The sequence below is a fragment of the Eriocheir sinensis genome, chromosome 33 (genome assembly GCF_024679095.1).
Source record: "Eriocheir sinensis breed Jianghai 21 chromosome 33, ASM2467909v1, whole genome shotgun sequence".
In the NCBI taxonomy this organism is placed as follows: Eukaryota; Metazoa; Arthropoda; class Malacostraca; order Decapoda; family Varunidae; genus Eriocheir; species Eriocheir sinensis.
In genome coordinates this window covers 17,897,866-17,910,241 of record NC_066541.1, presented here as the reverse complement: position 1 = coordinate 17,910,241, position 12,376 = coordinate 17,897,866, and the positions used below count along the sequence as shown (strand labels likewise).

Sequence of the window (12,376 nt, the reverse complement as noted above, 5' to 3'; positions counted from 1 at the left end):
TGACTTTTCCGATACCCTACATAGCCCCTGTCCACCCAGCAGAGTACCAGGTATTAATCGGGGGCTGTGTCCCGTCTCCTGGGGTCTGTTCCCTTCTTCCATTATTCCGTCCCCTTCTGTCTCTCTCCGGCATATGACCACAGACGTTGCGCAACGCTGCCCACTAAACCAAACTTTCCAACATATCCCAAGGCCACAGATAAGATTAACCAGATTTTCATGGGGGGGAGTTCCCATTCATGGTACAGAAGTCTTGTAAAACTATCACCAGGGTCACAGAACAGTCCATGGAAAGCCCTGCAACTTCTACTATGTGAGGCTTTACAAACCAACGAACTGAGGCGCTGTGTTTAAGAACGCCGGCATTTTAACCCGTAAAGGGCAGGGATGTACCGTGAAGTCCACAGTCCAGGGGTTAACACAGGCTTAACAAACTCTCTACAGCAATTCCCGGGGCCTGAGAACAACACATCTTGAAAGCAAGGAAAATGATGTAGAATTATTATGTTGGTAGAGATATATGAGTTTGGGGTGACAGAATGTTTAAATATATGACCCTGTGTCTGGGCAAGGTTCTGACCCCGACCCCTGTGTTTAACTTTCTCTTTACCATGAATCTTAAAAAAAGACATGTGAGAACTTGATTGATCTTATTGACCTTTGGAAGAGGCTGACGTTAGGGGCGGAAGGGTCTGCCTCATAGATCTCAGGAAGGAAAGTTTGGGACGTACCTTGAATCAGCTCCTTGACGACAGTACACTCCATGGCTGGGGTTCCTTCCTCCTTCTCTTCCTCAAATTCCATACTTTCCTCTCATATCTTAATTTTTCCTCCTCTGTGATGTGTGTTTCTCTCTCTCTCTCTCTCTCTCTCTCTCTCTCTTTCTCTCATTTCTAATCCTTCCTTCTTTATTTACTTCTTTTATTTATATTTATCCTCATCGTCTCCTCTGTTTTACTTACCTTAATCTCTCTCCTCCTCCTCCTCCTCACTTCCCTCCTCTACGTATAGGTGTTGTTAGTACCTCAGTGTCTTTCTTATTGATTATTTCCGTCATTCCTCAATAAATCTCTCTCTCTCTCTCTCTCTCCCACCCCCCCACCTGTGAATTCATCAGACTTCTTCTTCTTCGAATAGTAAAACCTTCCTCTATACACGGCTCCACATTTCACATTCCAGTTGCTTTTTCTCAACCTCCTTGTATCCGCATCTTCCTATATTTCTCCTTTCTCCTGCTATTCCAGTTCTTGTACTTACTTTTGTCATTGTTTTTTTTTTTGCTGGGGTTTCGTTCCTCTCGTCAAGGGTCCGTACGTTACCTGAGGTGACTGCCTCTTCATCCTTCTTCCTCCCTTATACCTCCATCTCTGGACCTTTCTCTCCCTTCGTATATTTATTATTCTCATTTTATCTCCCTTCCATTGTGTATTTTCCTCCTCCCCACTTTCTCTCTCTCTCTACACATAATCAGTCCGTTCCTAGTCAGTGCGTAATGTTTTATATACGAGGCGTCCTGCCGAGAGGGTTTAAGTGACCTGTTCTTCAGTAAATTATGGGTTCAGTTTCCCTCCCAGAACACATTTCAAGACTCCCGACCCTTGCTTATAACATATACAAGGTCCCACGTGCCCATCTCGGCTGGACGCCAGGCAGTTTTTGTAATGTTGGCTTCGGTTTCTCAGATTCTGACGCAATTTGTTAGATTTTTCCCTCGTTTTTATACGTATAGGTGTCGTACCTCAGTGTCTTTCTTAATGATTATTTTGTCTGTATATCATTCCATGTTATTTCTGTCATTCTGTTCCTCCTCAGTGCGTAATATACGAGACGTCCAGCTCCTCTCATTACCACTCCTCTCTTCTGCTCTCTCTCCAAGCTCCTCCTCTCAACTTTTCCTTGTTTTGATTCTACTTTTAACTCATTTTGACTCATCTTTTACTCATCTCCTCTTTCCATTCCTCTTCTAATAGGTTTTGTTAAGAACTTTAAACATTTTACTTACTATTATATTGATATGTTATATATATATATATATATATATATATATATATATATATATATATATATATATATATATATATATATATATATATATATATATATATATTTATTGCTAACTTATTGCATGATATACTTATTGTATATATATATATATATATATATATATATATATATATATATATATATATATATATATATATATATATATATATATATATATATATATATATATATATATATATATATATATATATATATATATATATATATATATATATATATATATATATATATATATATATATATATATATATATATATATATATATATATATTATTGCATAGTATTGCAACATATGCAAAAAGTGAGCCATATAATTTTTCTAAAATAAATACAAAATTATTTTTTTGTCAATCATTTATTAAATAAATAGAGCACATTTCCTTCACTAAGAGGCTGATTATGCAGGAACTTGACATCTTGGTGTTCTTTCTTCTTCCAGAGTGTGCGGTGTCCCACAGGCAGGCAGACCGAGACGCCAGCCATTCAATTCTGCCGAGGGAAGGAAGTCGTGTTAGTCAACTCTGATGACTTGTACTTTTCTCTGCAAGGGACTGTTCTGTAAGCCAGTCACAGAAGATGTGAACTGTATCTGTACTATGAAGTCTTATAAATAAAGTTAAAGGCTACACCTATGACTTTATCTTGCCCCAAACCCATTTAGCTAATCCCCGGACACTTTTTTAGGTATAATTGACTTAGGTACATTTTTCAGGCTACTTTTCAAGATGTTTTTGAGCTGTAAGCTGATATATCTAATTGCTTTGATCTTTTTTAAAAGCTAATTCTATATATATTAAAGGGAGGAACTAATTTTCATACAGAAAAAAAAACTTATAATATAAAAAGAATTATATATGAATTGGAAACAAGATATAAGAGAAGACAACGAAGGGAACTAACAAGAGGAGAGATTGTATACATAAAGAGCTCAAAAGTCATTGAAAAAGCAATGGAAATTAAGAGACAATAATAACATATGAAATAAAAGAAGTGGAAACAAGTACTCTAAAAGATGAGAACTCAAAGACAGGAAGACGAGACCTTAGATATACAACCAAGAAGAAAATCAGACAGACATGAGATTATTACTATGACATAATACCTTAGACAAAGAGAAAGCAGATAACATATCACAGACTAAAATATTTGAGGCGTACGGCAGAGAAGTGAGGTGACATTAGGAATGGCGACCCTTGTGTAAATTGTACGCAATTAGTATCATAACATAGCAATTTAACTCTAATTTGCACTGGGAAAGACAGACTACCCCTCCAAGGATGAACGAGGGACTAATCAAAATGGAAGCTCAACTTTTATGGGGCAGACGGAGGGTCACTTTCCCTTGTAACGTACATCATGACGAGCAATATAACAATAATTATGTTCTAGTTAGCAAGGGGGGAAAGAAAGAACAAGATATAGTTACTTGCAAGGGAAAATAAACCTTGCATAGGATGAGCGGAGGGCTGGAAGTCTCGTAATCTGTTCTCAGTGTGTGAACGTACTCTAGTATACGTAAGAATAGGTCATTGTGCCTTAGGATTTCTCTGCCGTAAGCCTCGTTTATACGTTAAGAGATGAGGAGGAAGGGAAACAAGCAAATAATGGAACTCTATATATACGATACAGTGAAAAGGATTTACCGAGAAGGATGTACGTATGAGAGGAGGAATGATTAGAACTGAGAGAAAGGTACATCACAGAGGAGGAAAGTCTGGAATTTGAGGAAGACAAGGAGGAAGGAACGCCAGCCATGGAGTCTACTAGCGTCAAGGAGCTGATTCAAGGTACGTCTCAAACTTTCCTTCCTAAGATCTATGATGCTTAGCAGACCCTTCCGCCCCTCATGTCAGCTATTTGCAAAGGTCAATAAGGAGATCAATCAAGTTCTCACGAGTCTTGTTTTAAGATTCATGGTAAGGAGAAAGTTAAAACTACCACCTGGGTCATCAAACTGCCCCTGGAAATTCTCACAACTCCTACAAAAGCCTGTCAAATGTGTGTGCTTGGAACAATATTTTTAAGAATGTGACTGTCAGATGCCAAAAAGGAGATCAATCGGGTTCTAATTGAGTGGTTTTGAAGGTTCATGGTACATAGGAAGGGTTAATCTATCACCAGGGTCATAAAACTACCCCTGGAAATGCCCAAACCTCCTACGGAAGCCTTAAATACAAGTCTCTCGGGATGGCTTTTTCAAGAATGTGAGCCTCGGACATTTCCGCTCCTCACATCAGCTACTCCCAAAGGCCGTAAAGGAGATTAATTGGGTTCTTTTGACTTGTTTTATAGGTTCATGGTAAAGAGGAAAGGTCTTGCTACAACCAGGGTCATAAAACTACCCCTGGAAATGCCCACAACTCCTATGAAAGCCCTGTCAGTTTACCGCAAAAAAAATCCCCGGTCAGCAATAAGTTATCCTAACCTTGGATTAAACTTAGATTTTAACGTAACCTCCTGTGAGAGCAAGATAAAAATTGAGACAAAATAGCTCAATTCCGGCCCTCACGGTACCATGAGCAGACCTCTAGAATAACACCCGATGGTCTAGGATAAAAAAGTTGGAAAATTTCATTTAGTCGGCGCAACATCTGTGGTCATATGCCGGAGAGAGACAGGAGGGGAAGGAATTAAAGAAGGGAACAGATCCCAGGAGACAGGACACAACCCCCGATTAATACCTGGTACCCATTCACTGCTGGATGGACAGGGGCGTAGGGTATCGGAAAAGCCGCCCAAATTTTTCCACTCCGCCCGGGAATCGAACCAGGGCTCTCTCAGTTGTGAGCCGAGTGTGCTAACCACTGCACCACGAAGTCCCCTGTAGAAGGGTTAAACTACCACCAGGGTCATCAAACTACCCCTGGAAATGCCCACAACTCCTGTGAAGGCCCTGTCAAAGGTGTGCGCTTGGGCAGGTGACATTTTTCAGTCCTCGCGGTTTCCTACGTAATATTGTAGTTTGCAAAAAATGATCAAATTTGATAAAAAATTACCAAATTGAGTGGATGGAGAGGGAGAGACATTAGCCACACCAAGCTAAGCACAACCTATGCAGCCCTCAGAACGAAGACCTACTGACAGCCTAACGTCACTGCATTTCGTAACATCATAACACACACACCACATGACGTAGAGACACCAAGTTTGCGGCAGATTGAAGAGGAAGGATGGATAAACAAATGCTGGTATATTCAAAGCTGCCGGGTTAGGGAGAGCCGTGATACTGATAATGTTAAGTGAGCAATTTTCAGGAAGACGTCACATTTCCGTACAGGGCCAACCGATTGCATGGTACGTCAAACTACTAGAGAAAGGAATGGTGAATGTACAGCGGAAATTTGACATTATTTCACAGTGTAATTTATTGGTTATTACAGCGTTTTGAATGGTAAACATTATACTGGCCACAATATGAGCCTTTGTTGACAGCATATACTAAGGCTTCAGTGAGAGGGAACAGGAGGTATTTCATGGTGTGTTTTAGTGGTTATTACGACATGTATTCAAAGGTAAACACATGATTATTATACTGCCCGTAGAGTGACCCTTCTTTAACTGTATATACTCAGGCTTCAGAAAGAGAGAGGGAGCTGACTAACTAGAATTTTTACTTCATTTTGTCCCAAGTTCTCTCTATTTTTCCTCCCTCTCCTTCAGTCTATCTTAAATCCTCCCTCTCCTCCAGCCTCCAAATATCCCTCCCTGACTGGAGCGATGTAAATGGGGCAGTGATGTGCTTCTTGGATGACTGTTTGGATTATTGAACTCTCTCTTTCTCTATTCTGACCACCACAATCAACCGAGATCAACCAAAATTCATCCCAACCTAGCCAAAGGATCGATCTACCAGCCTACCGAACATCAACCATCTGCCGCACACAGTAACAGAATGGTAGAGAAAAAGGTTCAGAAAATATTACAAAAAATTCTTTACCATCCTGAAACCCACACTTAATGCATGACTCTCTATTCTGACCACCACAATCAACCAAAATTCATCTGAACATAGTCAAAGGACCCATCTACCAGCCTACTGAATGGTAGAGAAAAAGGTAGAAAAATAATACCAGCAAAATTCCGTACAATCCCATGACCCAAACTTCACACAAAAAGGGAAAATAATGACCCACAAAAAGCCTTCTCCGTTACTTTAAAACTTTTTATAGAAAGGAAAACTTATCAAAAAGCCTGCCATGTGTTTTTTTTTTCTCTCTCTCTCTCTCCTACTTCCATAATACCAAACATTATCCCAAGCTGTCCCCTCATCCTATCCCTTTCTCTGATCCCAACACATTATTCCTAAACATTTCACTGCCCAAACACACACATTTGACAAGGCTTTCATAGGGGTTGTGGGAGGCATTTCCAAGACTAGTTTTATGACCCTGGTGGTAGCTTGACCCTTCCTATGTGCCGTGAACCTAAAGAAACACACATTTGACAAGGCATTCATAGGGGTTGTTGGAGGCATTTCCAGGGGTAGTTTTGTGAGCCTGGTGGGAGTTCGACCCTTCCTCTGTACCAGGAACCTAAAGAAATAAATGCACAATTGACAAGGCTTTCAAGGGAGCTTAGAGCATTTCCAGGGGTAGTTTTGTGACCCTGGTGGGAGTTCGACCCTTCCTCTGTACCAGGAACCTAAAGAAATATATGCACAATTGACAAGGCTTTCAAGGGAGTTTAGGGCATTTCCAGGGGTAGTTTTGTGACCCTGGTGGGAGTTCGACCCTTCCTCTGTACCAGGAACCTAAAGAAATAAATGCACAATTGACAAGGCTTTCAAGGGAGTTTAGGGCATTTCCAGGGGTAGTTTTGTGACCCTGGTGGGAGTTCAACCCTTCCTCTGTACCAGGAACCTAAAGAAATAAATGCACAATTGACAAGGCTTTCATGGGAGTTTAGGGCATTTCCAGGGGTAGTTTTGTGACCCTGGTGGGTGTTCGACCCTTCTTCTGTACAAGGAACCTAAAAACACACATTGGAGAAGGTTTTCATGGGAGTTTAAGGCATTTCCAGGGGTAGCTTAAGGACCCTGGTTGTAGTCTGACCCTCCCTCTGTACCATGAACCTGAGAAACACATTTTTAACAAGACTTTCAAGGGAGTTTTCTGCATTTCCTGGGGTAGTTTTATGACCCTGGTCATAGCTTAACCCTTCCTATATGCCGTGAACCTAAAAAAATGCACAATTGACAAGGCTTTCATAGGGGTTATGAGGGTCATTTCCACTTTTCCAGGGCTAGTTTTATGACCCTGGTGATAGCCTGACCCTTCCTATGTACCGTGAACCTAAAGAAAACATTTGACAAGGCTTTCAAGGGAGTTTAGGGGCATTTCCAAGGATAGTTTTAAGACACTGGAGATGGTAGTATGACCATAGGTCTGTGCCGTGAAGCCAAAAAACACATATCTGACACACTTTTTCTAGGAATTTAGTGCATTTCCAGGGGTAGTTTTAAGAGCCTGGTGGCGGTGTGACCCTTCCTCTGTGCCATTAAGGAACAGTGACCCCTGCAAACACACAAAAACTATCTATTTATAACTATCTATCACCCTTTATCTATCTATCCTTCTATCCACTGGTTCCCAAACTGGGGACCATATAGCAGAATGAAGGGCGCCATAGGTTAAGGTTAGTTCAAGACTTAAACTAACCTTGAACTATGGGCTCCTTCAGTCTGCTATATGGGCCCCAGTTTGGGAATGGAAAAGACATGGATTTTAAAGGAAATTACATAGATTTTAGAGGAAATTACATGGATTATAGTGGAAGCAACTGAAGTACAGGCCCACAAGATTATATGAGATGAAGTCCATGCATGTGAGGGCCCCAGACATTGTGTGTGTGTGTGTGTGCAGGCTGCCTTCATGGTACCATTTTAGCACATTGAAATAAGGTACCATCTCTCTATCTCCTTCAATGTGTCATTACATGTGTTTCCCAAGGCCACAGAGAAGGTTTTCATGGGCAGATCATAGCCATGGATGGAGGTTTTGCAAGTACTCTACTGGTATATTTTCCCACACACTAAATGCAAACAAACACCAACTTGGATATTTTGTAAGCTCATCCCGGCGCTAATTCAGCGATATTTCTTTGCTTCCTGCATGTTTATCTAACAAACACTAGTACTATGGTATTCTTGTATACCAATACTGCACTAACATAACTACAGTAGAGCCCCTCTTAGCGCAAGTTCAATTAGCGTGAACCGCAATTAGTACGAGTCACCATCTATCAAGAGAAACATTAATTAGCGCGAAAGCCTCAGTTAGCACGAGCAGCGACCACGACTGAATTTTGAAAATTGCGCCAAGCCGCCATGATGTGCAGTGGCCTGGGTGGCCTGCCTCACACCACAACACAGCCCCCTGCCACCACTTCCCACACAGTCCCAGTCTCTCATGCTCTCTAACGTCGTCCTGCCCCCCCTGGGCCGCCTCACCTGCTGGGGGCGGTGCACAGCTCGCTGCTCGTGTGTGGCGCCGCAGCAGCCACTGTCACTGTCCCGGCCCCGCCGCCGCCTCCGCCGCCATCCTCGGGGCGTGAGCTTCGCCGTGTCGGCCCCGCGGGGCGCCACTATTACCTGCCACGGCGGGGCAGATGAGGCAAGGTGTCACTATTGATTGTGTGGCCACCGTCACCGTGACACACTCGATAATAACGGGCGTGATGTCGGCCTGGCCGGGCACGACGCCCACACACGCCCACACCCTGCCCACCGAACCTTTGCTGGGGCCGAACTCTTGTCACACCCACTTGCCGACACCTTGGGCCGCAAGAGTCACCATCCATAACTGATGACTGCGTATTTTAAGTAATTATCAAACCCAAAAGTCAGACCCACGTGTGCACCAAATAACTTTTTTTCATATTGGTTACTTTATTCAATTAGCGCGAATTTAGTTAGCGCGACCGCGTTCATCCACCTAATTCTCACGCTAAATGGGGCTCTACTGTACTAACATAGCTCATAGTAGTATTCCCACTTTTAATTAACATCTTGTACAGCAGTGTTTCTCTCTCCCTGTGAACTGTTTCCCTGCACATGAATGCCTCGGCTGTGACGGGTCTTCATCAACAGTGCTGCCAGTGAGTGGCCTCACCTGAACACGAGTCATCGCTCCACACAGCAGGTGACCTGACGAGCCTGGCCTGACACGCACCTGACAGCTGCCCACCACCTTAACAATGAGGGAAATGACACTTGAGCGGCTTGACAGTTCAGGGCCAAGGCCGCCTCCACCCCCATTCCTATTCAAATACACTGGAATACCATATTTGGGTGTGTTTGTATTGGTATAACTATTGATAGAAATCAAAGCATTCTCATTGTGATTGGAATACAAGGGAGAAGTATTTGTATTGTGCAAATAATTATCTGAGGAACACTTCAAAATCTATCATCTGTAATAGCAGGCGTTACAAGTCCACACAGCCTCCCGGGGGACTTGTTAGCACTGTGTTGAGTACAGGGTTATGAGCTCTTGTACATCTTTACAACACTGCTGCTGTTATGCCAAGAAGGTGTATTCATTCATATCAAAACAGCCTTCTTGTTAGCACTGTGTTGAGTACAGGGTTATGAGCTACACTACCTTGTACATCTTTAGAACACTGCTGTTATGCCAAGAAGGAGTATTCATTCATATCAAAACAGTATTTCTATTCACTGTAATTTGAAGTACTGTATTGGTATTGTAATCCACAACACTTGTATTCCCTCCCTGATCTTAGATAACTTTACAACACTGCTAAACCCAATTATGACAAGAAGGTATTTGTATTCATATTAAAACAACTTCATATGTATTCAATGTAATTTGAAGTAATTATATCCCCTCCCTCCCTGGTCAGGGGGAGTCGCTTGGGGGGGGTTTGAGCCACGGCACATCTTCCCGGCCCCACACAGCGTGGTAGCGTGAGGATTCGAACCCGCGTCGTCCATCACGCGGCGAATGTGGGTCCAGTACGCTATCACTTCGGCCTATTATTATTTTGTCATGTTGTTGTTGCCTGATGAGTGATATACCACCTTTACTGAGTCAGGTTCATCTGCTAGAGTTTAATGTGACCCTGCTGACAGTTTCACAAGACTTCTGCACCTGGAACAGGAAAACCACCCATGAAAAGCTCTGTTAGTAGTATTACACCGCACTGCTATATAAAAACCTTCACTTTTGGGGGCACTGCGGAGGACATTTCTCGGGTATGGCGGACATGGGATTCAATTGGTGGACGGTGTACCCCACTCTGACTGGGTTCATTTCAGTGGCCACATGCAATGACTGAACACGGGCGGTGGTCTGCCCACACCAAGGCTGTCTCAGGCTGGGCTGGGTCATGGGCGCGTAACATTGACCGTAAAGTGTCGGCAAATACGACACCTTGTGGTCACTTACGCCTGTGTCGGACGCGTCTTGGATTTTTTTCCTTGGAGTAACCAATCTTGAATGTGGGAAAGAAATGGCGGACATTGCCAACAACTGACTGACGCACAAGATAGTCCTACATTCATTTTCTCTCCCTCTTTCCCTCCTTCTTTCCTTCAATCCCTCCTTCCTTCCCTCCCTCCCTCCTTTATTCCTTGCCTCCCTTCCTTCATTCCATCCTTTCCTTTTCTCTTCCTCTTTCCCTCCTTCTTTCCTTCAATCCCTCCTTCCTTCCCTCCCTCCCTCCTTTAGTCCTTGCCTCCCTTCCTTCATTCCATCCTTTCCTCCATTCCTTCCTTTCCTTTTCTCTCCCTCTTTCCCTCCTTCTTTCCTTCAATCCCTCCTTCCTTCCCTCCCTCCCTCCTTTAGTCCTTGCCTCCCTTCCTTCATTCCATCCTTTCCTCCCTCATTCCTCTCCCTCCCTTCCCTCTTTCCTTCCTTCCTTCCCTTCCCCTCCTACATACATACATACATAGTGAAGGAAGGCAGGAAGGTGACCTCTCTCCCCTGACCTCTCCTTGACCTTTTAATTGCTATTTCTGTGTTTAGTAAAAAAAAATTGATCCCATGTTTGTGTTCTTACAAACTGATACATTCTTACTGAGCTTCCTTCCTTCCCTCCCTCCCTTCCTTCCTTCCTTTATTACTGTTCTTTCTGTTATTCACTTGTTCTTTTCTCTCTCTGTTCCTTCCTTCTCTCCTTCCCTTTCCTTCCTATCTTTTTCCTTCCTTCCTTCCCTCCTTCATTCCTTCTTTCTCTCCCTCCTTCCTTCCATTCTTTCCCTTCCTTCCTTCATCCCTCCCTCCCTCCTTCCTTCCTCCCTTCTTTCCCTTCCCATTGCTCCTTCCTTCCTTCCTTCCTTCCTTCCTTCCTTCCTTCCTTTCCTCTCCCTCCCTCCCTCCTTCCTTCCTTCCTCAGAACAATCCATTACAGAAAGAAAATGAAGACAGGAAAACAAAGAAGCAAGGAAAATATTGATAAATGGAAAAGAAATAGAGGAAAATAAATTAACACTTACCAAGGAATTCCTGTGTCCTCCTCTTCTTCTTCTTCTTCTTCTTCTTCTTGTTCTCTCTGTAATTCAAGTAAGGAGTCATTGCTCTGTGTAAACCTTAAGATACATTTTACATATAAATATAAATTCCTTTCAACTTTGAACCCTTCCTTCCTTCCTTCCTTCCTTCCACACAGCCACTACCACCAGAGGGTCACTTCAGGGGTCGGGGTCAGAACCTTCCCAAGACACAGGGTCATAGTTTTAAACATTTTCCTGCCCAAACTTACAAATTTAAAACAACATTGTGGTATTAAGGCATCTTGAAAACATTCCAGTTGATGTGTGTGTGTGTGTGTGTTTGCAGTACCAAGGTGTTCCTGGCTGCAAATGATATAAACTTATTACTGCTATTGAAATTATGTTAGAAACTGTTAAATTTATGTTATAAAGTAATGTAAATGATTGTTATAAATAATGTTATTATGTTGACTTATAAAGGTATATTGAAAACCGCCTCTCTGGGATCGGTTTCACACGCTCAGTAGCGTACAATATACTTTAGGTAATTTATACAACTGAAACTTAAGGGTAGAAAAGCAGATCACCGAAGCGTAACTCACCTCCACGTCGTAATAATCACAGCTAGTTATAATAATACAACTTTTGGCCAAACGCTACTACATATTACAACTTAGCTGTGATGTTCCTTTTCAATAGGTGGATATTGAGGGGCGTGGAAGCAGTGATCCACGGTGATTACTTCTACGTAGTTGTAAGGTTAACTTAAAACGTCTTCCTTGTATGGAAGCTCGTTCAGGACTGAATGTGTGAGCTGTGTCACGAGTGGGTGTTGGCGAACGACTGCTCGGGAGAACCTGC

At 42.6% G+C, this 12,376-nt stretch overlaps 1 protein-coding gene across 8 annotated transcripts in view; it reads right to left on the bottom strand.

Annotated features, from left to right (window-relative positions):
• Positions 1 to 2,400: 2,400 nt before the first annotated feature.
• The window catches only part of LOC127006822 (histone H3.v1-like), a 28,768-nt gene continuing 18,792 nt past the window's right edge, over positions 2,401 to 12,376 (bottom strand). For 4 of the 8 annotated variants that reach the window (XM_050877172.1, XM_050877175.1, XM_050877173.1 and 1 more), the window contains 2 exons: positions 11,519 to 11,574; positions 9,957 to 10,172 (listed from right to left, as the gene is read on the bottom strand). In XM_050877172.1, the coding sequence (XP_050733129.1) occupies positions 10,133 to 10,172; positions 11,519 to 11,574 (96 nt within the window). In that variant the 3' untranslated portion in view covers positions 9,957 to 10,132. Of the gene's footprint in view, positions 2,554 to 9,956; positions 10,173 to 11,518; positions 11,575 to 12,376 lie in introns of those variants that run through there. The other 4 variants (XR_007759782.1, XR_007759781.1, XR_007759780.1 and 1 more) reach the window with 2 other exon arrangements.